This window comes from Uncinocarpus reesii, genomic scaffold (genome assembly GCF_000003515.1).
Source record: "Uncinocarpus reesii 1704 scaffold_5 genomic scaffold, whole genome shotgun sequence".
NCBI lineage: Eukaryota > Fungi > Ascomycota > Eurotiomycetes > Onygenales > Onygenaceae > Uncinocarpus > Uncinocarpus reesii.
The window spans coordinates 569,593-596,067 of record NW_003052496.1 but is presented as its reverse complement, the minus strand read 5'-3'; the positions used below and the strand labels follow the sequence as shown (position 1 = coordinate 596,067).

The 26,475-nt window shown below is 48.8% G+C and overlaps 9 protein-coding genes across 9 annotated transcripts; 4 read left to right on the top strand and 5 right to left on the bottom strand.

The window, feature by feature from the left end:
• Positions 1-7: 7 nt before the first annotated feature.
• Positions 8-2,161, bottom strand: UREG_07219 (AousoA protein; the record flags this gene model as incomplete). Its single annotated transcript, XM_002582400.1, has 4 exons — positions 8-79; positions 204-1,577; positions 1,612-2,093; positions 2,131-2,161. The coding sequence occupies 4 exons, from the start codon at positions 2,159-2,161 to the stop codon at positions 8-10; spliced, it is 1,959 nt and encodes a 652-aa protein (XP_002582446.1).
• A 1,094-nt stretch (positions 2,162-3,255) lies between these two features.
• On the top strand, positions 3,256-6,665 carry UREG_07218 (5'-3' exoribonuclease 2; the record flags this gene model as incomplete). The annotated part of the gene is made up of 5 exons (XM_002582399.1): positions 3,256-3,562; positions 3,729-4,006; positions 4,058-4,183; positions 4,232-5,985; positions 6,044-6,665. 5 exons carry the CDS (start codon positions 3,256-3,258, stop codon positions 6,663-6,665), a joined length of 3,087 nt encoding a protein of 1,028 aa, XP_002582445.1.
• Positions 6,666-7,583: 918 nt separating this feature from the next.
• Positions 7,584-12,512, top strand: UREG_07217 (pentafunctional AROM polypeptide; the record flags this gene model as incomplete). The annotated part of the gene is made up of 4 exons (XM_002582398.1): positions 7,584-8,165; positions 8,228-12,310; positions 12,378-12,422; positions 12,480-12,512. 4 exons carry the CDS (start codon positions 7,584-7,586, stop codon positions 12,510-12,512), a joined length of 4,743 nt encoding a protein of 1,580 aa, XP_002582444.1.
• A 563-nt stretch (positions 12,513-13,075) lies between these two features.
• On the bottom strand, positions 13,076-14,666 carry UREG_07216 (uncharacterized protein; the record flags this gene model as incomplete). Its single annotated transcript, XM_002582397.1, has 2 exons — positions 13,076-14,460; positions 14,540-14,666. 2 exons carry the CDS (start codon positions 14,664-14,666, stop codon positions 13,076-13,078), a joined length of 1,512 nt encoding a protein of 503 aa, XP_002582443.1.
• Positions 14,667-15,370: 704 nt separating this feature from the next.
• Positions 15,371-16,382, bottom strand: UREG_07215 (uncharacterized protein; the record flags this gene model as incomplete). Its single annotated transcript, XM_002582396.1, has 2 exons — positions 15,371-15,788; positions 15,847-16,382. 2 exons carry the CDS (start codon positions 16,380-16,382, stop codon positions 15,371-15,373), a joined length of 954 nt encoding a protein of 317 aa, XP_002582442.1.
• Positions 16,383-17,214: 832 nt separating this feature from the next.
• UREG_07214 (histone H3.3) lies at positions 17,215-17,834 on the bottom strand (the record flags this gene model as incomplete). The annotated part of the gene is made up of 4 exons (XM_002582395.1): positions 17,215-17,264; positions 17,323-17,550; positions 17,612-17,719; positions 17,810-17,834. The coding sequence occupies 4 exons, from the start codon at positions 17,832-17,834 to the stop codon at positions 17,215-17,217; spliced, it is 411 nt and encodes a 136-aa protein (XP_002582441.1).
• An 827-nt stretch (positions 17,835-18,661) lies between these two features.
• On the top strand, positions 18,662-19,156 carry UREG_07213 (histone H4.1; the record flags this gene model as incomplete). Its single annotated transcript, XM_002582394.1, has 4 exons — positions 18,662-18,671; positions 18,734-18,871; positions 18,932-19,069; positions 19,131-19,156. 4 exons carry the CDS (start codon positions 18,662-18,664, stop codon positions 19,154-19,156), a joined length of 312 nt encoding a protein of 103 aa, XP_002582440.1.
• A 1,074-nt stretch (positions 19,157-20,230) lies between these two features.
• On the top strand, positions 20,231-21,156 carry UREG_07212 (uncharacterized protein; the record flags this gene model as incomplete). Its single annotated transcript, XM_002582393.1, has 2 exons — positions 20,231-20,337; positions 20,397-21,156. 2 exons carry the CDS (start codon positions 20,231-20,233, stop codon positions 21,154-21,156), a joined length of 867 nt encoding a protein of 288 aa, XP_002582439.1.
• Positions 21,157-24,684: 3,528 nt separating this feature from the next.
• Positions 24,685-25,213, bottom strand: UREG_07211 (uncharacterized protein; the record flags this gene model as incomplete). The annotated part of the gene is made up of 2 exons (XM_002582392.1): positions 24,685-25,132; positions 25,203-25,213. The coding sequence occupies 2 exons, from the start codon at positions 25,211-25,213 to the stop codon at positions 24,685-24,687; spliced, it is 459 nt and encodes a 152-aa protein (XP_002582438.1).
• Positions 25,214-26,475: the final 1,262 nt, after the last annotated feature.

Below are 26,475 nucleotides of genomic sequence, written 5' to 3'. Positions count from 1 at the left end.
GCGTCTTTTAGGCCAGTTTCATGTTTGGTGGCGCGTTCGCGACTTTCTTCCTCTCGCTCTTCTGCTCGCTTGCAGCGTCCTTCCAAGGAAGAGATCTTCACTGAATATTCTTCGTGCACAGTCTGCAGATCTTGGATGTGGTCTTCATTCACCTTTTCAAGGCTTGCTTCGAGATTGAAAATTTTATTTTTCAAATATTTTACCTCCGCGTCATAACGCTCGCATAGTTCTTCTGCGTAAGACGAAGTTTGCTTATGTTGGACCATTGTAGCTAACAGCTTGGCGTGCTTCTTGGCCAAGTCGGTTTGGAGACGCTCATGATTTTCTTCTAACCTCTGGATCTCTTCGGCATGGGTCATTTGGTGCATATCATTGACGTGTTTAATTCGGCTAAGCTCAACTTCGCAGACTTCCTTGGTTCTCCGGTGATCAAGCTCTTCCTGTTCCAGTTTCCGTTTTAGAGACAGCAGTTCAGTCTCCATTGTTTGGATGGTCTGAGTCTTATCTTCGACCTGTGTCTGAAGAGAATCCACGAGCTCCCGTGAGATACCTTTTGGAATACCGTTTGCTATAACTGGGACTTCGATCCCTGGCTCACGATCGATTGCCCTAATGAGGCGGCTAAAATTGTCTTTCAGAAAGTCGATAAAGAGCCTGTCAAAGAAAATTTTTGGGAAGCCACCGTCGTGATGGCCGTGGGAGGTTTGGGGTATCACCTCGAAATCTCGGACCAATGGGTGCTCTCGAAGTTTTGTAATCCTATCAATATATACTTCCCTCCCAAGTCGCCCCATCAGTAGTTGGTGCAATGTTGCCCTTGGAATAGGAGAATCCTTAGAGGAGAACTCATATATTATCCCGAGCAGGGCAGCGCAGAGTCCTGGGAGTAGAGTTTTCGATGAAACGCATTGTTTAGTCTCTTGGATGAGGCTCTGAATACTACTTCCTTCACCTAGAAAATCGTTCACAACATCAGGGTCTTCAAAAAGCCAGCCACAAAGGAGCATCAAGTAGCCAACTGAGATTCTCTTGTCGTCGTTTCGTTGTATTCCGGAGAGAAAATTTCCAGTTATTGCCTGGATACAAGTAATCACTTCCTCTCCGTTCAACTCATCGCCCTCACAGACTTTCATTGCGAGACCTTTTGTCTCCGGGTCATCGTGTATTAGATGAAATAGTAAAACACATGCTAGCCAGCTTTGATAGGGGTCAACAATCCCTCTGCTTTCCGGTGGACTCACAAGAATGGTAAGTATGTTCGGAATTTGATCCTCGCCGCTCGTATGGCCGTCAATTGCCCTGCGGAGGAAATGTACTTTGATTCCCCTGTGGTTTTCTGTGAAAGCTCGAATGCATTCGCAAGCTGCAAGTCTGGCGTCCAAAAGTTGAGCTGGGGCAGGCAAAAGTGTTAATCTAAGAAGAGCTTCAATGACATTGAGCTTCTGTGTCGGCGCATTAGCATGGACACTCCCATTCAACGTTTGTTTTTCAGCATGATGTACAGCAACGTCCAAATCAGCGAATTTCTCCTGCAATGTGGGGTTGCCGCTAATTAAACCAGCACATGTTGACAATGCCTATTGAGCGTTAGCGAATCATATTGTACCCTACAAAATAGGGGACACGGACTTTGGCTTTGATTGGAATATTGAACTCCTCACCAAATGCAATCCGGAGCACTTGTTGCAAAACGTCATGTTGCCAAAATGCCATTTGGTTGGTAGGGGTGCTCATTCCCCCTTTCACAAGAAAAAGCTGAATGATCGCCAAAGTACCCCACAGATTCTTATCTCGTTGTTCCAAAGTCCATTCCGGGATAGCTTCTCCTGACTCCTGTCCCTCAGCAGCATCGGCTAAGAGTGATGCTAACCTTTTAATGCACCCAGTCTCGCGAAAATATGATTGATTTGAGACATTTAGCGCCAAGAGGTTTCCCAGAAGTGAGAGGCAGTCTTCCACGAGAGCTGAGCCGTGAGTCAACGAACCCTCATTTTGAATTAATGAAAATATTCGATCAAAGGCATTTTCGAAAGCGACAACCTTTTGTAGTTCGGCCGAAGAGGGAGTGAGTGCTATTAAAAGGAGCAGCGCTTCTGTGTATGGCAGAATCCAAATTAGCCGTATGTTTACGGAAGAGACTCCGGTTTCGTTGACTGACCATTACGTATTGGTTCTCGTGACTCTCCAAGCACATTGACAAGTCTAGATATACCTAAGGGAGCTATAAAAATGCACTCTTGGGTACGGTCTGGTCGCGCGGCAGCGATCTGAGAGATCAATTGTAGCGAGTAGAGCCTAGAGTAAAAATCCCTAGAGTCTAAAAGATCGAGGAGTATCGTGATATTATCTTGTCGCTAACCGTATATCAGAATCGCTGGCTTTCCAGTCGTGCGGTGCAACCAAACATACTTGAGTAAATTCATCGGCAAGCCACAGTGCGAGCTCGTCGGACGCTTCTGGCTAAATAAATATAGGGTTAGTACGTTCACCAAACTGACACAGAATTACAAATTATCACGAACACTACTCTCTTCTGGAGCAAATAGCATTAACAGTGTCTCAAGGACCACTTTCGCAGTATCGACGTCCTCCGCATCGTTTCGCAAAGACGCAATCAATGCTCTGAGGGCACCAGAAGCGACAGATGCGGGATACTCTTTGGCGAAGCTCCGTAAGCCGAGGATCGCAGCTCTGCGGTCCTCTAATAGGGTCGCACTTTGAAGCCGGCTGCTCAGCGTATTGATCGTAGCCGTCGCCGTTTGCCGGGCCGGGGCTTGGGATTCAAGGATGCGAAACATTGCAGCTTGTTATGCATGCCAGCATGGTCACCGGAGACCAGGGATTCCACTGTTATATACAGACATCGAGGCAATTGAACGACATCTGAACAACTCGGTGGTGTTCTGGCCTTTCCGAGAAACAATGAAGCGCCAAGCATCTGCTTGAAGCTTGGCGGGGCTCTATTGCCGTCACGTGAGCTCACGGTTTCAGCCGCGACGGGGAGACAATTATCCGTTCCGGAGAAAGGTCTCTGCATATCCGTTTTGGGTAAGCGTCGATTGAACCGATCAAGCCTTCAAGCTGCGCGAAGTCGGATTTTCGCAGTCAGGACTTCAAAGCCCTCTTTGCTTCCCCAGATTTCTGTTAATTTTTTACGAAAGCCCCGGCCCCGTGTTTTATGGATTAATCACACAGAGTTATCGAAGTTTCATCTTCTTCATCGCGTTGTCCTGAGCAGCGGATTGGACTTGCACAATGGGTGTCCCAGCGCTTTTCCGGTGGCTATCCACCAAGTATCCGAAAATCATATCGGCCGTTGTCGAAGAACTGCCTCAAGAATTTAATGGAGAGGAGATTCCCGTGGACACTACCAAACCGAACCCGAATGGCGAAGAAATGGATAATCTCTACCTGGATATGAACGGAATCGTACACCCTTGTACCCATCCTGAGGGTAAACCACCACCATCAAACGAGGGGGAGATGATGTTGGAGATTTTTAAATATACAGACAGGGTCGTGAATATGGTCCGGCCGAGGAAACTTTTGATGATTGCTGTTGGTATGTGAGGGCTAAACTCACGGGAGTTCGGTTATCTCCCCTCGGACGGCTACATTATTATGATGTTCTACAAAGTCGCCAAGGGGGGTAGAACTTTTTTTCCTCCTTAATGACATTTCCTGTTTGACTACATGAGTATATAGTGCTAATATTGTTTGCGCTATAGATGGCGTAGCTCCCCGTGCGAAGATGAACCAACAACGCTCGCGCCGCTTCCGCTCCGCCCAGGAAGCTAAGGAGGCTGACGAAAAGAAAGCCGAATTCGCAAAATTGTTGAGGAAACAAAACCGAGGAAAAGGCGATACCGAGCTTGCGGAAGAAGTAGTCAACAAAACATGGGACAGTAACGTTATCACTCCTGGAACACCGTTCATGGACATATTGTCCGCAGCACTGCGTTATTGGGTTGCATACAAGTTGAATACTGATCCTGCTTGGGAAAAGGTCTGCTTTCCAATTCTATATTGCGTGGGTATTTACTAACGCACGGTTCAGCTTAAAATCATCATCTCTGATGCCACAGTTCCTGGTGAAGGGGAGCACAAAATTATGGAATTTATTCGATCTCAAAGGTCATGCTCGGAACACGATCCTAATACGCGCCATGTCATATACGGCTTGGTATGTTTAACCGAACCCTACTTACCCTACAACCACTAAATTACGTAGGACGCCGATCTAATTATGCTTGGGCTTGGGACCCATGAACCTCATTTTCGAGTATTACGAGAGGACGTATTTTTCCAAGAGTCCAAAGCGAGGACTTGTCGACTTTGCGGTCAACAGGGCCATGTTGCTGAAGCTTGCACCGGCAAAGCTAAAGAAAAAAGTGGGGAATTTGATGAAAAGCAGAAAGGGTCACCTCTTAAACCATTTATTTGGCTTCATGTCTCTGTTCTTCGGGAATATCTAGCAGCCGAGATGTTCGTTCCTAACCAACCATTTCCTTTTGACCTCGAGCGAGCTCTCGATGATTGGGTCTTCATGTGCTTTTTCGTTGGCAACGACTTTTTACCTCACTTGCCCTCATTAGAGATAAGAGAAAACGGAATCGATACTCTAATTGCTATATGGCGCGATAACATCCCACTCATGGGAGGTTACTTGACCAAGGATGGCCATGTGGATCTAAAGCGTGCGCAGCTAATTCTCCAAGGCTTAGCAAAGCAAGAAGATGCCATTTTTCGGCGACGTCGACAAACCGAAGAGAGGAGAAACGCCAATGCAAAACGTCGCAAAGAACAAGAGAGGCAACGCGCGGAAGAAAACCCCCGAAAACGCCCAAGGAAATCCTTGGACAACGATATGTCAATGCCCAGCTCAAGGCGGGGGAAAGAAATGGATGGTGGCGCCCCGGCGGATATGCCCCTTTTCATCCCAAGTAAAGGACAATTGCCAAGAGCAGAGCGAGAATTGACCCATGCCATGGTCGTGAACCGAGGTGCGGTTTATAAAGCAAACATGGCCAACAAAAGCGCAGCTGCCGCCTTAAAAAGCCAATTGATATCTGGTTCGGAAAACGGTACCAGCAATGTTGACGTAAATGTCGAAAGTTCTATAGCTTCGTCGACAAAGGCGTCACCGTTAGGTAAAAGAAAGGCCGATGCCCTTGAAGCCGATACTACTACCGAGCAAGAGAATTCCGAAAAGCCACCTGCAGACGAGGACCAGTTGCCAGAAGATTCAGTTCGCCTTTGGGAACAAGGGTACGCCGATCGATATTACGAGCAAAAATTCAATGTAGATCCCAAGGACATTGAATTTCGCCACAAAGTCGCAAAATCCTATGTGGAGGGCCTTTGTTGGGTTCTCCTGTATTACTTTCAGGGTTGCCCTTCATGGACGTGGTATTATCCTTACCACTACGCGCCCTTCGCAGCGGACTTTGTAGACCTCGATCAAATGGACATCCAGTTCAATAAAGGCAAACCTTTCAGGCCGTTCGAACAACTCATGGGTGTCTTGCCTGCAGCATCTAACCATGCGATTCCCGATATCTTTAGAGACTTGATGTCCGATCCCGCGAGTGAGATTATCGATTTTTATCCCGAGGACTTTCCGATTGACCTTAACGGGAAGAAGTTCGCATGGCAAGGAGTAGCGTTGCTCCCTTTTATTGATGAAAAACGTCTCCTGGCTGCAATGGCCAAGCGATATCACCGTTTGACAGAAGCAGAGAGGGCACGAAATGAAATGGGCCGGGACACTCTGTTTATCTCAGATCGGCACCCTTTGTACAAAGATATAGTTGCAAACTTCTACTCCAAAAAGCAGGGAGTTCCCAATTTAAAACTGAATATGCGGGTTAGCGAAGGACTTGGCGGCGAGGTGGAGCGTGACGGGGCATATATCCCTCATAGCTCACTGGTAGCCGCCATCAATGACGTTGAACTTCCCAGTCTCGACCAGGACCGTTCGATCAGGTACGTTTCTCCAAGTCTATAATCCACGAACCAGGTACTGACAAGCGCCTGAATTTAGCGTTCTTTACGATATCCCCAAGTCCATACATACTCATAAATCAATGCTCCTCCGGGGAGTGGTTTTCAACCCACCGGTCCTTGATAGGACGGATATTGAGGTTACAAAAAACAAAGCGCAACACTCTGGACGAGCATTTGGAGGCGCGCCCCTGCATTCAGGAAACGGGAGAGGCAGAGGTCGAATCTCATATGCAGGTGACCGCCCGAATCCGTTTGCCGCTCACCTCGATCCAAATTTCAAACCGCCGCATAATGTGAATGGTCCGCCTGGTTCAGGTCGTGGTGGGCCACCTCAATTCGATCGAGGTCGATCCCGGTATCCTCAATCCCAACAGTCCCGCGGCGGAAACTATGGAGGCTACGGAGGCCAGAGCGACTCATACAGTCAACGAGACTCATACCAACCACCAGCTCGTGGTAGGGGCTCATACCAACCAGGTTCATATGGAAGAGATACATACCAGGACAGACAGTATGGCTACCAGGACAGATCACAGCCCTCAAACCGCAGTGGCCGGGGCGGTGGCGGTAGTGGTTATTACCGCGGTGGTGGCCGCGGCCAGCAGTATTCTTCTCAGACAGGTCACTATGGACGCAATGATGGATATGGGAGGTATTGATTTACAAATCATGCTTGGTAAAAATGTACTAGTAAAAGGATGTTAGGTTTGATTTCCCATGGGGCTACTGGAATGTTGGAAGTATGCAGCTGCTTAATAAATTGAAAGAAAATTGCCTTTCCGAGGTGGAGTTTTATCTCTCCAACCGCTCCCTCATGTGAGGAGTGAATGTATATATTTGACTCCCTTGGTTATCCTGTAGGTTTGAAAACGGCATTGTCCAGAGTAAGCCTTTCAGGCCTACAGAGTATGGAGTACCCATAGAACCACTAGTTAACCACACTATCCATATCCTGAAAGATGCTGCAAGACCGATACCGGACTGGCTCAACAAGTCCAGGTTGGTGTGAGACGCTGTGAGGCCCGAGGAGAAAATTAGGAAGATAATAATAGCCTTTGACATCAGTTTCCGTCTCTGTCAGATCTATAATTTTAGCGGAGGCCCATTTCTCCCAGGAACTGATCAAAGTCAACTTGATGCCGTCTGAGCTCAAAGTGAAGCAACGATCTCGGAGGCGGTGACTGGAGGCAGAATAACTCACTTATCAGCTGTCGCTGGCTTCACCTCTCTCGAGTCATTTTGCAGCCAGACGTTGAGCCTGAGTTCCCTGCGCTTTGAAATTCGTGGAGTCTCCCGAATCCTATCAATTGAACCCTTCCAGTTGGTGATTAAATCATTCACTAGTTACCATCGGAGGAGCTTACGCTCGCTGTCCCACCCTCCCCTCCATATATATATATACACGCTCCGATAGACCCGCATGATCTTATGATTGTCAACTTCGGGCATAGGCAAAAGCAATTTTTTGGCATATTACCTTTCATGCAGCTTTGACCCTCTTCAATCGACAGAGATCGCTCATCTGCAGTTGAGAAACACAATTTGAAGTCGCTCAGCCTGCCAACGGCCCTCCCGCCATGGCTACTCCCACAGTGATCAAAATCCTAGGTCGGGACAGTATAGTTGCCGATCCTGGCATTTGGAAACGCCATGTCGCGCAAGATTTATTGACAAATTGCCCTTCTTCGACCTATATCCTCATCTCCGATACTACTTTGACTCCTCTATACGTTCCAAGCTTTCAGCAAGCGTTTGAAGCTGCAGCCTCGAGCGTGACGCCAAAGCCACGGCTTCTCACTTATGCGATCCCTCCCGGAGAAGTTTCCAAGTCTCGTCAGACAAAAGCAGAGATCGAAGACTGGATGCTAAGTCGCCAGCCACCATGTGGTCGCGATACCGTGATAATTGCTCTTGGTGGTGGTGTTATCGGGGATCTCATCGGCTATGTTTCTGCAACCTACATGCGTGGAGTCCGTTTTGTACAAGTGCCGACGACATTGCTAGCGATGGTTGACTCTTCGATTGGTGGAAAGACCGCGATTGACACCACTCATGGGAAGAACTTAATTGGTGCCATCTGGCAGCCAGAAAAAATCTACCTAGATATGGAATTTTTGAACACTTTACCCGAAAGAGAGTTTATAAATGGAATGGCTGAAGTGATCAAGGCAAGGTCTATTGGCTTGTTTCTGTCAAGGTGGTGTTGCTAATCTTTCTACAGACTGCGGCTATATCAAGTGAAGAAGACTTTGCTGCGTTGGAACGGAATGCAGATGCTATTCTCGCCGCCGTGAAATCCGAAAATACAACTGAGCGTCCCCGATTCAGTGGGATTCAAGAGATATTGAAACTAACAATTTTAGCATCCGCAAGGTTCAAGGCCGACGTCGTTTCGAAAGACGAAAGGGAAGGCGGACTACGAAATCTTCTAAACTTTGGTCATTCCATTGGACATGCTATTGAAGGCATACTTGCCCCACAGATCCTTCATGGAGAATGTGTGGCAATAGGCATGGTTAAAGAAGCGGAATTGGCGCGACATCTCGGGATTCTCAAAAGTGTTGCGGTGTCTCGCCTCGTTAAATGTTTGGCAAGTTACGGGCTGCCAACATCCCTGAAGGACTCACGGGTAAGGCGGCTAAGTGCTGGGAAACATTGCAGTGTTGAGCAACTCCTTGCATTCATGGCTGTCGACAAGAAGAATGCTGGACCCATGAAAAAAGTCGTTCTCCTCTCCTCTATTGGCAGCACCCATGAGCAGAAGGCAAGCGTGGTATCTAATAAAGATATCAAAATCGTGCTAGCACCGAGCATCGAAGTCTCTCCTGGCGTGCCCCACGCACTAGAAATCACATGCGTCCCTCCAGGCTCAAAAAGCATCTCTAATCGGGCTCTAGTTCTTGCCGCCCTTGGCTCTGGTACCTGTCGTATCAAGAATCTTCTTCATTCAGATGATACAGAGGTTATGCTTAGTGCTCTCGAACGCTTGGGGGCTGCAACATTTTCGTGGGAGGAAGAAGGCGAAGTTCTTGTCGTTCACGGCAAAGGAGGTAGATTGCAAGCAAGTCCGGATGCTCTTTACTTGGGAAATGCTGGAACGGCCTCAAGGTTCCTCACAACTGTTGCAACTCTCGCCAACAAAAGCACCGTTGACTCCACCATCCTTACAGGAAACGCACGAATGAAGCAACGACCAATTGGTGCCCTTGTTGATTCTCTGAGAACTAACGGTGCAGGGATCAAATACATGGAGACCACTGGCTGCCTTCCCCTAAAGATTGATGCGTCAGGTGGATTTGCAGGCGGACATATTAGCCTAGCAGCGAAGGTTTCCTCTCAGTATGTGTCATCTTTACTCATGTGCGCCCCGTATGCGAAGGAGCCCGTAACTTTAAAGCTCGTTGGCGGCAAACCGATTTCACAGCCCTACATTGACATGACAACCGCTATGATGCGGTCGTTTGGCATCGACGTAAAAAAGTCTACTTCGGAAGAACATACATATCATATTCCGCAAGGCAGATACATGAACCCGACGGAATACATCATCGAGAGCGACGCCAGCTCCGCGACATACCCTTTGGCCGTCGCTGCAATCACGGGCACTACCTGTACTATTCCCAATATTGGTTCAAAATCCTTACAAGGAGATGCACGGTTCGCGGTGGACGTTTTGAGACCTATGGGATGCGAGGTTAATCAGTCTAGCTTCTCAACCACCGTTACCGGTCCCAGGAACGGAGCATTAAATGCATTGCCGAATGTCGATATGGAACCCATGACGGACGCTTTCCTAACGGCCTCCGTCCTTGCTGCCGTGGCAACGGCTGGTTCAACCAGTACAACAAGAATATTTGGTATTGCCAACCAACGCGTTAAAGAGTGTAACCGGATCAAAGCAATGAAGGATGAACTGGCAAAATTTGGGGTAACTTGTCGAGAACATGAAGACGGCCTCGAGATTGATGGCATCGATCGTTCCGCGCTATTGCGGCTGCCGCATGGAGTCTATTGCTACGACGATCACCGGGTAGCTATGAGCTTTAGCGTTCTCTCCCTTGCAGCATCCCACCCTACTTTGATCCTTGAGAAAGAGTGTGTGGGCAAAACTTGGCCTGCTTGGTGGGATACATTGGCCCAGCTCTTCAAAGCAAACCTTGAAGGTGTGGAACTAAAATCTGAAAAGAAAAAGGCAGAGAAACCCGCGGCCTCATTATTCATTATTGGCATGAGAGGAGCAGGCAAAACAACAAGCGGCTTATGGGCATCGAAGGTTTTGAAACGGCCATTTATTGACCTTGACGTGGAGCTTGAAAGCAAACTGGGTAAGAGCATACCAGAGATTATCAAAGAGCAAGGCTGGGAAGGTTTCAGGGCCAATGAACTTGCTCTCTTGCGGCAAGTATTAAGCGAAAAGCCAACAGGATATGTATTTGCTTGCGGCGGTGGAATCGTCGAAACGGAAGAGGCCCGTGATCTCTTGACACAGTACCAAAAGGCCCATGGCAACGTTCTTCTAGTTATGCGAGATATCAACGCAGTTATGGACTTTTTGAAGATTGACAAGACACGGCCAGCTTACGTTGAAGATATGATGGGCGTGTGGCTGCGTCGAAAGCCTTGGTTCCAACAATGCAGCAACATCCAATATTACAGCCAGCAGAGCGACCCGAGTAAAATGGGTTCCGCCTTGGAAAGTTTTTCACGGTTTTTAAGGGTCGTGACCGGAGAAGTGGACCATCTCGCCCTTATGAAAAAGAAGCCACAGTCCTTTTTCGTTTCATTGACTCTCCCAGACCTACGCCCGTCGGTAGACATATTAAACGACATCACACTTGGTTCAGACGCAGTTGAATTGCGCGTTGACTTGCTCGTGGACCCGTCTTCTAGCAGCGAAATGCCCTCTGTTGACTACGTTGCTGAGCAGATTTCCATTCTCCGCAGTCGTGTGTCTGTTCCGCTCGTGTTTACGATCCGAACCAAAAGCCAAGGCGGCCGGTTCCCTGATGACGCACACAACGCTGCTTTGGACTTGTACCGACTTGCTATTCGCATGGGTTCAGAGTTTGTTGACCTTGAAGTTACATTCCCGGAATACGTCCTACGTGCCGTAACTGAAATGAAAGGTGTTTCCAAGATAATCGCATCTCACCACGACGTTGCTAACCGACTATCGTGGAGAAATGGATCTTGGACACAGTTTTATAACAAAGCTTTGCAGTATGGAGATATTATCAAACTTGTCGGCATTGCCAGTCAGCTAGACGACAATATCGCCCTCAGGGAATTCAAAATTTGGGCAAAGAAAGCCCACGATATTCCTGTGATCGCTATCAATATGGGCGAAAGGGGTCGGCTCAGTCGGATCCTGAACGGCTTCATGACACCCGTGTCTCACCCAAAACTTCCGTTCAAAGCTGCGCCGGGTCAACTTTCCGCAAAAGAAATTAGAGAAGGGCTTTCTCTAATGGGTGAGATCGAGTCAAAGAAATTTGCTATCGTTGGAAAACCAATATCTGCGTCGAGATCCCCTGCATTGCACAATGCTTTGTTTGCAGATGTCGGTTTACCCCATGTGTACGGCCGTTTGGAAACCGATGATGTTCAGAATGTCAAAGATTTAATTCACGCACCCGATTTTGGGGGCGCCTCTATCACGATCCCTCTCAAACTCGACATCATGCCGTTGCTAGATGAAATTGCGCCTGAGGCTAAAGTCATTGGAGCCGTGAACACTATCGTTCCGGCCCCAAGGGAACCAGGCGACGTAAAGAAGGGTCCACGCCTGATCGGCTACAATACTGACTGGCAGGGCATGGTCCAATGTCTCCGTCACGGCGGAGCAGTCTCTCCGTCAACCTCAAATGACCCGGCTCCCGGCCTCGTGATCGGTGGCGGCGGTACCGCTCGTGCCGCCATTCATGCTCTTCACAGCATGGGTTATTCCCCCATTTACCTTGTTGGCCGCTCGGAGTCCAAACTGAATGACATGGCGTTGTCATTTCCCGCAACATATAATCTCCAGATCCTTAAGGACGCAGAATCACTGGAAATCCTCCCTTCAGTGGCTATCGGCACGATTCCGGGTGACCAACCAATTGACCCTAGCATGAGGGAAGTTTTGTGCCGGTTATTCGAAATGGCTGCACGTATTGATGCCGAACTCAAAGAATTGGCACCCAAGCGAGTCTTGTTGGAGATGGCATATAAACCCACTGTGACACCGTTGAGTCAGTTAGCTAGTGACTGCGGTTGGGCAACGATCCCCGGCTTGGAGGCTCTGGTTGGACAAGGAGTGTACCAGGTAAGCTAGTTAACTGTTTTAGTTTTTCTTACGATCCCGAATTTTAAAGCTAACATGGGTTATGTAGTTCCAACTTTGGACTGGAATCACACCAGTTTTTCGAGACGCAAGAGTAAGTCATGCAACCTGGCTGCATCTTGACCAGAAGTCAGCTAATGTTATCTTTTAGGCCGCAGTTATGAATGCTGATGCTGACATCTGATACAAAAAGCTGATTATTTTTCGGGTCTTCTCATGTCAACCCAACTTTAACTAGCCCAAAAAACACTTTCTGTTCAACATAGAAATATGATATTATTTCCCAGCTTATTGCTGTAGTTAAACAAACCCAAATCTTATCAAAACATACCACAGCAGAAATTGAATGAACATTCCAATGTGCTTGGCTCATCAACTTTGAATCGTCCCGCATCCAAGTCGTCGAATAACCTGAACATATGTGCAAGAGTCCTGTTTGGAACTTGCTAACTCTAGTTTGACGAGCAGCGCATGCTGGTCTCCTAGTTGAGGAAGAAAACTAGAAAAGGTAATATTTGGTTTCTTAAATCATACCTGCCCTCTCCAAGCACCTTTTTGGGAACAGGTGTATTGCTGGAGGCTTAGAATATCATACCAAAAGCAGTAGAACCGCCATGATGCCAACAGGAATTGTGCACATAGATCAAGCCAAAGGGGTCAACTGCTTCCCAAGATCCAGGACAAGCACTATATAAAAGTGCCCAGATAGACAAAAAGAAAGGCCCCTTTCAAAATTTCGGACCCCCTTCATCCCTTTCCCTTCGCCTTGCCTCCGCGCTTGCTCCTCTGCACCACCTCCTTCTCCTTCGCACCCCTCCACTCGCAATCATCTCTAAATTCACAAATCCGACACTTCCACGCTTCAACCATACCGACGCCCTTTGCCGCTCTGTTTCCGCGCCAGAACCGCATCCCATCCGCAAGATAAGGGTATAAATCGTTGGCATCGAAGAAGAACGACCTGCTGCCGAGGCATTTCATGGGTTCTGATGGATCGGGCGCGGAGGAGACGTATGTCGCGGTTAGGAGCGGGGAGAGCAGCGTGGGTGGGGAGATTCCGGTGGTGGGTTGGGTGGTTTGGGAGGGAGGGAGGAAGGTATGTTGGAGATGTTGTTTCATGAGTGACCAGAGTGAGGAGAGCGAGGGCTGGTTGAAGAGGGCGTTGATGGATTCTTGGTCGATTGGTGAGCTCGATGGTTCTTCGGCGATATTAGATTCGAAGCAGGTGGATAGTTGGGCGATGAGGCTATCGGATAAAACACGGTTGGTATCCAGGCGGTACCGTGAAGCTATCGATTCGATCGTGATGTCGTCGCTGGTTATGAGTCGCGCTAGCATATGATAGTATAGATGGAGCTGGAGGAGCGTGGGCCGAAATCCTATGCTTGAGACCGTCGGAGCTTTTGTAGTAGAGCCACGAGTCTTGATGTCTGTGATATAAATCTTTTCCTCCGTATCTAGCTGCGTAGAGCCCACAGTTCCGGTTATCGAAATAGAATCAGTAACCTCCTTATCGCCTTCAGTCACGGGATTAGCAGAGTCCGAAACGGACACGTTCTCCTCTGGAATCAGCGATACCGCGGATCGCACCTGTGCACAGTCTGGGTTGGACGTCGCTTCAAGCTCAGGATCAGGACAATCGTAGGAAAGCTCGTCAATAATTCCGGTCACAATCTCTCCATCAATCACACCCCATACCTCCAGCTCACGAGTTATTCCAGTTTTCCTCAGAGTATGCAAGCTTTGTATCACATTGAATATCCTTACCGCCCACCCATCTTCCCGCGTCAATATTTCCACGGGGACCGTAGTATGGACCTGTTCCTCCAGAGTCTTATGCACAGCACTCCCCTTCTTCATGGCCGGCGTCGCCCTCTTCCGCCCATGTTTCGTCAAACTGTACCAGTACTGTAGCTCGCACCATGCCGGAGAAACCAAGTCCGTAACCGAAAGATTCTTTCGAGGTGCTTTACGAAACCGTTCCAACGGTGACCTTTTGTCTATAACTTTGGTAGAACTACCTTTTGTAGCCCCATTCGCGCTGCTCTCAACAGCCTGTCGCTGGCTTTCCCCCTCTTCTTCCTCTCGGCGCTGTTCGGATTCTCGACGTCGCGCAGAGTCCGCATTCTCGACTAGACGCTTTAAATGTCAGAATGTCAGCTACTCTCATTAAAAAACGAAATCGAGGAAGATCATGAAATCATAACTCACCACCCCCGCCGCCAGCGACGTCTTCGATCTCGAAATCAGACAGAGTCTCCCAGACCTCCAAAAGCCCCAGGGTAGTTGGACTGAGTGCCTCGCCACCGCGCTCCTGATCGGGGTGCAAGCTAGACATAAAGACATGATCTTCGATATCCGGTATCACCACCGGGCCGCCCGACCGCGACGCTCCTCCTCGAGGAGCTATGACCCGCCCAGAAACAGCATCGGTCGTATCCTCCGTTGGTGCCACGAGGTTATCCAGAAGCTCGCTCAAGAGGTCTGCTTCTTCCGGCGTGAAATCGGAGCCGTAGTCGCTGAAATTCGCGTCGCGATGATTCTCGTCGTGGGATATCGGGAGTTGAGTTTCGTGTGGCGAGGGGTCGGGCATGCCTGGTGCAGTCTTGGGAAATATGTCTAGGACCGTATTCAATCCATGGATAATCAGGTTGTTAATCTGTTAGGGATCGGGTTGGGACTAGATATCCAAAAACTCACCCCCGAGTCTTGATGTTCGGGGTTATTGATGCAGTCATTGAGTGACGCGAACCTGTGACATTTCGGAGTTTAGCGTCCACGATGTCTCATTCACGCCAAATTTTGTATTTACTTTCACTTCTCAAACAGAGACTGAATGTTTATGACAATTTATCCGTATTACCAAACTTTTGCAAGGTGTTGAAATGGCATTTTGCGCTGAGCGAAATTCATGTCTTCATAAAGGGGTATCAACGATCTATCCACTCTATCAAAAACAGCCTGAGCTGCCCAAATCAGTGGTGTCTATAACAAAAAAGCAACGTGAAGCCAAAAACATATACATGGCCAACTAATACATCCTCACGAAGGTTGAAGAACTGCGCCATTCCGTGGGGTGGGACTTTCTAACAGGTCCCCCGCTCCGATAGCAGCAGCCTCCCTAACTTCCTTAGCAGCCTTTTGGTTCAACCAGCTCAGATACGTCTGCCACCCCACAGCCACCACACCGGAGACGATACTGCGGAACTGTGGCTCAACATAGAGGAATAAGAACGCGGTGACGCCGGGCCACAGCTTGAGACTGTTCATGACGCTGTTGGGCACTGCTTTCTTGACTCGCTCCCAGGTATCCTCGAGCGACGCACCGGCGAGGAGAGATTGCATGGTGAAGAAGTAGGTGTTGAAGGTAGGTGTGAAAACGGATTGTGATACGATGACTTTGGTGAGAATCGAGAGGCCTTTGGAAGCGTAATTGAAGTGGTGATGGAGAAACATGAACCTTGGAACATTGTCTGTTAGTAAAGAAATATATATAGGCGCATAGTGGATATACATACCATCTATACACCGGAATGCAAGCCACGGCTCCCACCGTCAAGTGTCTCGCCGTCCTTAACGGGTCATATCTCGACCAGGCACTCGACGCAACGTCATCCGTCGCGGTCCCATCCTTCTCCCCTTCGAGCTGTGAGCCCTCATCGCTGGGCACCACAAATTGCGCGCAAAGATCGGCACAGAAGAATATCACCAGCGTACTCCACATCTGCGTCCAATACGGCCGCGTGTGCTGCTGACGACTGTACCATCCCACCGCCTGCCCTAGCGGACTTGCTTTTATAATTTGCCGGAGCGACCGAGACGACGCTTCCGGTATCGATGGGAGCGCAGCTCCCGCCGACGCACTTGCGGAACTGTGTGGATGCGGCTGCGACGTGGGAGATTTGGCGGCATCCGCGGCTTTCGGGGCCGGAGTGGGTTGGGACGAGGTAGTAGAGGTCGATGTGTTCCGGCGCAAAGCCCGGTAGTGAGACGAGGTCGTCTGTCGCCGTATCACTGCTGAGACGGATAGGCCGCCATTGACGATGAGTTTCATGGCTTGTCCGTCCGCCGCGTAGGCCGTCTCGCGTAAAATCCAGGGTTCGAGCGTGTCAGACGGCGAATATCGCTGAGCAAACTGTCTAGATTGGACAATGCGTCATCACAGTCTGTCTTTGCGAAGAAAGAAGCGGGCAGAGAGACTCAGAGAGTCGTGGGAGCGAATCGCGAAATAGCCGAGACCGAAATTTTGGGTAGTTAAGTCAGATATGGACTTTGAGGTGGGGCAGCGATGCTGAACGGCAAATACTCATGATGGAAGAAATCGGCACAAGCGCGCAAGGGAAATCTGAACGTGAGGCTGGATAGGCGACGGGGCCACGCCTTCGAGATAGATGAATGATCGCGAAGATGCTGGTGGTTCTGCGGTTGTCGGGATGTTCGGCGGCGTGTTCGCCTCTCTCGGTGAGTCACCCACAGATGCCGGGAAAAGTTATCGCATGCACTGGAATGCTAGCCGAAAAATATCCCAAAGTAGAAAAATACTTATGAAGGTCGCGTTGATATGATGGATTCATTTATAATTTGATTTAAACCATGTTGATGATATAAGGAAATGTCAAGACTTAGAAATGTTCATTGCTGGATCTAAGTCGCACGGCCCATGATAAACGGGTTCGAGTCGGAGCAATTTCGCAATCGAGATATGTAATGTACAGCAAATGACGCCTCAGACCAACCTAGCCCCCATTTCCACGATTGATGATTAAAAAAAAAAACGAATCCCAATTTGAAAAAATCCCAGTTAAAAAACAAGCCATCATGTCTCGCCAGTCATAAGAGGTATGAAGTTAAAGGAAAAAGACTATTCATAAACCAAATCGAACTGTTTATGAACGTTCACCACGGAGACGACGAGCAAGCTGGATGTCCTTGGACTCTGTTGAAATTATTAGTATAAGACTTGAACAAGAATGAGAAGATGGGTAGAGACATACGGATAGTAACACGCTTGGCGTGGATAGCGCAAAGGTTGGTATCTTCAAAGAGGGATACGAGGTATGCTTCAACGGATTCCTGAAGAGCACCAATGGCAGAAGACTGGAAGCGAAGGTCGGACTTGAAATCCTGAGCGATTTCACGAACCAGACGCTGGAAAGGAAGCTTGCGGATCAAGAGTTCGGTGGATTTCTGGTAGCGACGGATTTCACGGAGAGCGACGGTACCTGTTTGAAGATTCGTTAATCACTGATTGATTGTTTCGAGTCCATAGGCGACTTTGCTTACCAGGCTTGTAGCGGTGAGGCTTCTTGACACCACCAGTAGATGGAGCAGCCTTGCGAGCAGCCTTTGCGGCAATTTGCTTACGAGGGGCCTTGCCACCCGTGGACTTGCCTATCAAATGAAAAATGTCAGTGGAATGAACGGTTGTGTGATGCCCAAGCAACGGGCCAGTCAAGCGACAGTGAGGTGGAATGTACTCACGAGCAGTCTGCTTAGTTCTAGCCATTTTAATAGAGCTTTGCGAGTTGTTGCGAAGTGATGGAGAAGTAAAAAGTTGATGGAAAGGCGCGTTGTTGATGGAAATGGATGGAGAGTCAAGGTTGACGATGGATGTTGAGTGGGAGGATGTAAGAAGATGCAGCAAAACGGGGTGGGGGAAGGGTATTTGTAGTGGCGGATCAGGGGGGTGATCTGGCGGGAATGCACCAGCCGGGCGTTGGCCTTGTTTTCGCAGCCAGCTAGCGCCGAATTCTGCGGCCTGCAAAAAGTGCTGGAAAGCAGCGTCTTTGCCGGCCCTGATTCTGCCGCTCTGTTTTGGCGGGCGGACGGCCTCGCTCATGCTCACCGCCTTCAGGCACCCCATCTGATTCCCACGGCTGCTTCTGATCCTGCCCGCACGCCCACCACACAACGCAGATCAGCCTCGTCTCCAAGGTGATCTGGGGCATGCTCACCGGCCAGGATCAACTGATCCAAGTGCATTTCCTGCCAAAGGGGTGTTTGGTCGAGATCAGGTCTGTCCTCGGATCGATCTATGGGCTCTGATCCGAGCTTCTGATTGGCTGAATCAGACCAAGACTGCTAGCGTCCTTTGGTCCTCGTTGCCGCGCGCTGATTGGCTGCGGGCCTGATGCGGCGGTCGTGATCACCGACAGCATTCTGGCTGCCTCTGCCGTATTGAAATATCGCGCTTCCCGGCGTCTCTGGCTGCTCTCTCTTCTCTTATTCCCCACAAGCTTTCTACTTTGCTATCCAAAACAAACTATCGTGACAGATCTCTTGATCGCCTTCCACATCCTATCTTCATCTCAAATCTCTACATCTTAATCCAAAATGTCTGGACGTGAGTACATCCCAACGCGTCGCTTCATCCGCCATGCAGTGACTGACGCGTGGTTTCAACAGGCGGAAAGGGTGGCAAGGGCCTCGGAAAGGGTGGTGCCAAGCGCCACAGAAAGATTCTTCGTGACAACATTCAGGGCATTACCAAGCCTGCTATTCGTCGTCTTGCTCGTCGTGGTGGTGTCAAGCGTATCTCAGCCAGTATGTTTTATAGAAAACCCAAGTTTTGGGTTAGGACATTGCTAACGTCTTTGCCTATAGTGATCTACGAAGAAACCCGAAGTGTCTTGAAGACCTTCCTCGAAGGAGTTATCCGCGATGCCGTCACATACACTGAACACGCCAAGAGAAAGACAGTCACATCTCTCGATGTTGTTTATGCCTTGAAACGTCAAGGACGTGAGTGGTCCCAAGCTCATTTGCTTTTGGGGGTCTGCATGGCTAACTCGATGACTTCTAGGTACCCTCTATGGTTTCGGTGGTTAAATTCTTCCTTTACTTACGACAATGACTGGGATTTTGCGGTGTTCTTTTTTTTTTTTTTTAATTTTCTCTAACGGGCATCTTACTGGGTTTCTATTTTATTCCTTGGGAGGTCGGAAGGTCGAGGAGTCATGTGTATCATAATGCGTCTTCCGTTCATGTAACTGGCGATTATCATTGGGAGTATATCTCCGTTGTCAAATGATTCTGCCAAAGCAAAGTCTACAAGAATATATGATCTGCTTTGGGACGTTCTAAGCCAAGTGCCTATGCCGCTCTTTGAATCTATCAATTTTCCACGACAATAGCCCACCCTCCGTATGTTAAAAGAACCCTGCCCACCAAGCTCCGGTTGCTGACTAAGACTTGTCCTCGCTTTCGAGTATATTATTAGTGGATGTCAAATCTCAACTTCAACGATGAAGTTCCATCTAAGAAAGTGAAGATTCTTAGCCGCTTTCCAACTCCCTGGGACTCCGCGGCTGCACGTCTACATGCACGAACAATGAAAACCACTCATGCTGCAGAATCACCTCTGGCGCTGCCGCAGCGCCGAGCACCAATGCGCACTGGGTGGCACAATGCGCGTCTCCGGATCACAGCTCTCATTGTGAAACACAAAAAAGGACATTCTTGCGTGCCTTTCAGTTCGAGGGTCTTGAACTTGCATCTCCAGGTGCCTGCATTCCAAACCCTGTCTCGTGGATTCACACAATTGGCCTCCCTGATCCGTTGTTTATCTCTGCTCTTTGCGGCGTGGTTTCCCAAAGAAACACACACACGTCCCAGTCTCTTCTTTTGATGTTTCTCTTTCACGATGAACAAGGACCTCCCGGTGCTTTGAGAGACTGAGCTGATTCTGCCTTCAGCAGCAGGGTGTGTGCACTTTGCAACTGCTTCTGCATCTGGTCACCAGCGTGAAGCTCCAGCTCCCAGGTTCCTTTATCAGCTCTGGGTCTTCTTTTCGTCTCTTGATAAGTCTTGACTTTGTGCACTTTCTTATTTCGCTTTCAGAAGTCGATCTCTTGGCGATTTCATTGTGGCTAGCGTTTTGATCTCCGGTTCGTTCTTACAATAATGGCCGAGTCTGATCCTCGAAACAGCCTCTATGTTGACACCATAGGGGTGGTGAACAAGGAGGATGGTGCTAGTCCCTATCGACTTGGGCGTTATGGCGAGGATCTGTCCCCCCAAATCTTCTCCCCCTTTGACCCCCCTCTAATCTGCTGGCCAAGCCGGCCAGTATCCCAAGGCAGTCACACCCAGGAGAACTAGGCCGGAATGGCGATGTGACATCTTCAGCTGAATCACAGCAATTCCCTTCATCTGTCGACAATGTGGCTCTGATAATAGCAGCCTCGAACGAACCTAGCGCTATTTCTCCTACAACATCAAACAAGCCACCCCCATACACCCACAATCCAAATCCCTCTCTCAACCCCCCGCAACCAGCAAGTCTCCCAAGGAGAATTACCCGCCGCAGCAGCAATGGCAGGATAAAGAGCGAACGCGAAGAGAAGCAGCAGCGCGAGCAACCACGACAGGGTCAACAGCGTCAACAGGATCAACACGAGCAGCCACAACAACTCGAACTGCTCCAGCGATCCCAGAGTGTACAGCCGCCACAGGTACCATCGTCGCCTCCACCGCCATCAGGACGAACAAGATTCTACGCCAATTTACCCAAGTCTCCAGAGCCCACAAGACACTCAACATACATCCCTTTTTATCCAAACATTCCGTCATTCCCCATTCAGGAAAGGCGCGACCCGGCTTTATTCTCGCAGTCCACGTTGAATCTTTTCCCCAGTTCTTCGAACGCTCCTGGGCGGTCCGCTACAACTTCCTTTGAAAACGCATCACAGAACCCCGGGGGTCGTCGAAAGTTAACAAAACGAAGAAAAGAAGAAAGGGACGGATTGCCAATTCCTGACGGAAGGCGGAATTCGACTGCGATATTTGGCTCCCTTGCAAAGATTTTCGGCAAACGGAAGGATACATGACAACTTGACAAGCCTGACTTCTTTTTGCGGGATTTTTGATTTATGCTTGGCTCGAAGCATTTTGAGTCACTTGTGGAGGAAATGGTACCAACGGTTATATCCCTCATCGAACTTTAGGGAGGAGATATATCTCGGAAAGAGTCAAAAATTGGGAGGTTTCAGTAGTCTCTGAATTAGACCTCTTTGAGTCTCCTTGATGGATCCATACTACTCGTCACTTGACAACGTCAAACGCAGCGGACTTTTGATGACTTCGAAAACTCCGAGGCCTTGGTTGAGACAATGTACTTTTGATAATAATTCGTTGGTCGGAAGGGCTTGTTCTACAGACTTGTGGAAAATACAAAGTAACGAACGATAGGGGACACCTTAAAGTCAATCCGAATCGATTCATGTATCTTAGTCTAACTACCATGCGTTTCTCAAACAACTAGTCACTGTCAACTTGTTGATATATGTTTCAAATGCTGTAGTATTTGTAGATAGTAGATTATTAGTAGGGGACCCCTCAGCGTGAATCTCCTCTTACACCAAGTAAATTCCATCGAGGCCAACAGATCAGTTAAATTCCCTAAGCTTTCTACAGCTGAAAGGGACGTGATCAGCTGCGCTGCCCACACCGAAACAACATCTTCCAGGACCATCGTTGATGGGGGTAATAATGAGTCATTTCTGTTAGAGTGTAACAGAAAGGCGCAAACTGAGCCATAACTATATTTGGTCCTCACGTGCCTCTGCCGAGACGGGGATTGCTTGCACCAGGCAAGGAAAGATTCATCGTATATCACTTTGTCGATAGGCAGCAGGATACAGCCAGGCAGCAGCAATTAATAGCAATGGCAATAGCAGCGGTGGTGGTGGTGGAGACAACGGTTTGAGTCACCAGAGGGAGAGAGTGCCTGGCAATAATGGTTGGGTGGAGTATCGAATGTATGACTTCAAGTAATAATGATATCCGTCGCGGAATGTCCGATGGTCCAGGCAAAACGCTCTCAGCGGGGCCTCAACGGCCCAGGAGACACATGGGGGTTTGGGAACAAAGTGTGGCTTGCTGAAGAGGAGAACCTGTCACGCCCCAAGCTCGAATAGGGAAATGCCCTTCCAGCTTTTGACTGTTCAAATTGTGGGCCTTGTATCTGCCTGCTTGTTGATGCCGCCTGTTATCTTTCACCAATGGATAAAGTCCCCTGGTATTATTACCTTGATTAGACTACATTGGCCGTGCATGTCTGGCTTGAAAAACCCGCTTTTTGCGAGGGACCGTATCCCTCCTGTGCTGAGAAGGGGTGGAGTATGTAGCCTGTCATACATGGCAGACATGGACTTTTCCAAGCTCTGTTTTGCCTGAGCGCAAAAAGCTCCCTGGTAGCAAGGCAGCAGAATTCATCAAAACAGCCAATTAACAACAAAGGAAGGCACCAAGGACGATGAAGGTATCCTCAATCCGGCGACCTATGCAGCTGACTGACTCGCGTCGTCAAGCTTGTACCTCGGCGCCAGAGATGGAGCAGAAGGGTAGGTTGTATTTCAACAAATCAGCTTTCATCCATTCATAGAGCAGCTCTCCGCGGCGCTGGGTAGTCTGTTCTTGATGGAACCAATCCCTTCCATCCAAACAGGAATGCCAATATCGCCACATCCAGGGCAGCTGATGAGTCCCCACGGCACCGCTCCGGATTTGCTCGACTGTCCCCTTGCACAGGCCACTGGAATGCATGTTTATGGAGCCAAGGATCCCGTCCTGAGGTCCCGTATATAATAGCACGCCCATCTCTGATCTCCACAGGCCTTCTGGAATCTATTTACGATATACCCAGGAACAGGAAATTGCAGTTCCTCCAGGCGCCAAAGCAGCTGAGAGACAGAGACAATCAGAAAAACATTGGTATTCAACGAAATTTTCGCCGTCCCTAGCCGAAGAGATTGTCAAAGCGGGAACAAGGCCAATGAAAAGAGTCGAACATGTCAACTGCAAACGAGCTCTAGATCAATCTGTCTAGGATCGTGAGAGACACACAGCTTCGACTGGATTCTGGACTCCTCCGTCCATGCCGCACTTCCTGAGCCGTGATCTTCTTGCTGTCAAGGACAAGAGAAGGGAAGACGTCGGTTAGACGGTGAAGCCGCCGATCTTTCTTCGCCGACGATAACCCGGTGACCAGTGGTGATTAGAGAAGAAACTAATTAGCCAGTCTCGAGCTGACTCGGTAGAAAAGAAAAAATTCTGCGACTGGGCATGACCCTACAGGGCTTTGCCAGTACTACCACGACAACAACCATAGCAAGAATCTCAACAGCACCTGATGAGTTGTCGTTGATAGACCCAACGAAAACATCGACGGTTTCTAAGAATAGCAAATGGAAGGGAAAGGAAGAAAATAAAAAAACTTTTCATCCCAGCCCCACCGTTCTCCGAAACTGGGGTTCGGTGGATCTTTAAAGGCATTTAAGGTTGTCCAGATCAAGATGGACAACGAGGTGTGTGCAACCAGCATAAATTTTTCTTTTCCCATGTGGTTTTGGGATTTGCTCCAGGGATTAATTTCTGTGGTGGATGCCCAGATTGGGCTGTGAAGAAGTTTGGAGATCCGACGGAAATGCAAGGGAAAATTTCTTCCGCGCTAAGTTGCTCGTGCATAGATGCTGCTAACCTGATCAAGGAATCGACTAGAAGCATGCCGGTGTTCCAGGATATTCTAGTTGCTTCTCTCCCCTGTCGAAAATTACAGCGCTTGTATCGCCGGTGTTCTGCAGCGGTACCAGCGAACTCGGAGCCCGGGTGACTAAAGGCCTTGGCTTGGAGATTAGAAATCAATGCCTGCAAGCGATGTGGGATGAAGAAGCAAGTAATACCTACTCTCACCCATTTGGGGGCTCTTCGGGGGGGAAGGAGTTTGTAACTCGCCCAAGCCAGGATCAGTCGGCGTTCTCTTTTCCTCGAAACCTGATTCGAGCACCGATTCGACGCTTCCCGTCGATTTGAAACCCAAATCATCCCATTTCCATGCTAAGGAGGGAAAAAAAAAAAAAATGCTTAGCGTCTGCCCTATCGCTTAGGAGTTCCGAAGGGGACAGCCTCGCAATCTGTGGCTGCAACGGCAGCATTCGAATTGGATGCATTTTATGCGCCAAGACTGTAACGGTGAGGAAAGGAGCAGCTAACTCATAACTCTTACTCCATAACTGCGGAATCTACTCTTTGTGTCACGCAAGCCATGTTTTTTTTATGCATTGCATCGCAGGGCTGTGGCTGTGCCGACGCGAGCATCATGACTAACAGTATTCTGTATTGTTATTCAATATAGATGTTATTCTTTCATGTTGGCAAGCATTAGTTACTTATTGGTAACCCGCAATGGTTAATGTAGCTTGATAGCCCAGAATAGATAGCCAAGTTCTTTAACAAACGTGGGTATTCATTAATTCATAATAAACCGCTCTATACAAAATCCAACCAAAGAAACCAAAAAAAATATGGGCACGTAAAGTAAAAGGCAGAAAAAACACGTCCATATATACCCGTCGTATTCACATCAATCCAATCGTAACATCACCCTTGACCCGCGCATACAGATCAACCTCAGCTTCCAAATCAAGCTCGATCCTGATACTCATACTGCTATCCCTCGCGTCCTTCGAATAGGGCCGGTCCTTGATCCGCGATTCACGGATCACGGGCGGTCGATAGCCCTCCTCGCGAGGCGGGAGGTTGTAGTAATACGGAGGAAAATATTGCTGTTGCTGAGGCGGCGGTTGCTGTTGTTGCTGCATTGGCGGCTGCTGTTGCTGCCGTTGCTGGAGTTGATTATTCTGCTGCCTCCTCTGTCTGCGTTGGGACTTGTTCGCGGGTTTCTCTTGCTGCTGTTGCGGCTGTGGTTGAGGCTCCGGCTCCGGTTCCGGTTCCTGCTGTTGTTCTTGTTGTTGCTCATGGTCGGACTCCCGCTCGGATTCCATGTCGCGGTTGTCATTGTGATCTCTGCGCATGTTAGTTGGTTCTTTTTTTCGCTCCTGATTCCTAGACTTTGGGTATAAAAGGTTGAACCTACGAATCAGCCATGGTTCTTGAGGCTTTTTGAGTTGCAACTCAGGAGCAAAGTCCTTTAGAAGTCAACCCAACCAAAAAGGAGTCTGAGTTGGCAAGTTAGGAATGGGCCGAAGTCAGAAGAACCACGAAAGGGATCCTAGACAGGTTGGTTTGGGAGATTGAGGAGCGCGTGTAAGCAGTGTAGGAAAAGGAATGTAGGTTCTGCGGACTGGAACGCTTCATATATTCCCACCAGGATTTTTGCTATTCAGGAAAACTTGAAGTTTGAAAAGCGTTATCCCGGGTGACGTCACAATCTGGGATGACGACCTAATCGCGAAAAGCCGTTGAGGAACTTTGAGGTCCCCCAGATCTCAAGAGACCCAATCTCTCCTCTTATCCTGGAGCAAATAGGTTGCCTTGGGAGACCTTTTTCATTTCAACATGGGTTGAGCTGCTTTCCTCCGTCAGCACAGCGATGTGGTCATGTTATGCTGTGCTAAAAATGGCTCGACAGGTTGGAACACTGGAGTGTTTTGGGGTGAAAGGAAGTGACGTCAAGGTTGGATGGGAATTCGAACCCCACACGAGTCAGGCAAGAAAACGGCATAGGGCTGAGCCTGATGGAATCACTGCAGTTATCTTGCCTTGAGGCACTGGAGGTGCTTAACTTCAGTCCCTTTCTTTTTGATGGCCAGTTTTGCTTTCCTTTTGAATTAAAACGGCATCCTTCAGTTTGACCACATGCTACCAGCGTCATCGCTACAACCGGTGCGGAACTTACAAAGAATCTGGCATCTACGCAGGGAAAGCGACACATTTTGCGATTCCTTTTCATAGTCGAGCACGAAATCGTCGGCAGGCTCACGGGCAGCATACCTCGATCGATTCCAGCAAAGGTGAAACCCCTTTTTTTTCTCAGCTGGAAGCTTGTGTGGGTCTCCAGACCTTCGGAAGGAATGGGATCCGGTCCTGGACAAAACGCCATTCGGTAGCCACTCCGATTTGGAACCGTTATTTTGGAGGGATTTGGTGAGAGGAGCAACGGTTGTCATGTGTGTAGACGGCACATGAGTCGACACGTTTTCGGTGCATTGGTGGCGCGTTTTCTACATAACTACTCCGTAGTTATGACTCAGTTTCCAGGAGTCAGCTTTGCCCACGTTAGCGTTTTGAGAGCATCTTCCTCGGTTCTTGACAGTAGCTACATTTGTGACGAGAGGATTGTAAAGACTTATCAAAGATGACTCTAATGGGTGGTAGCATAACTAATAACCCGGCAAGCCCCAGCCTGA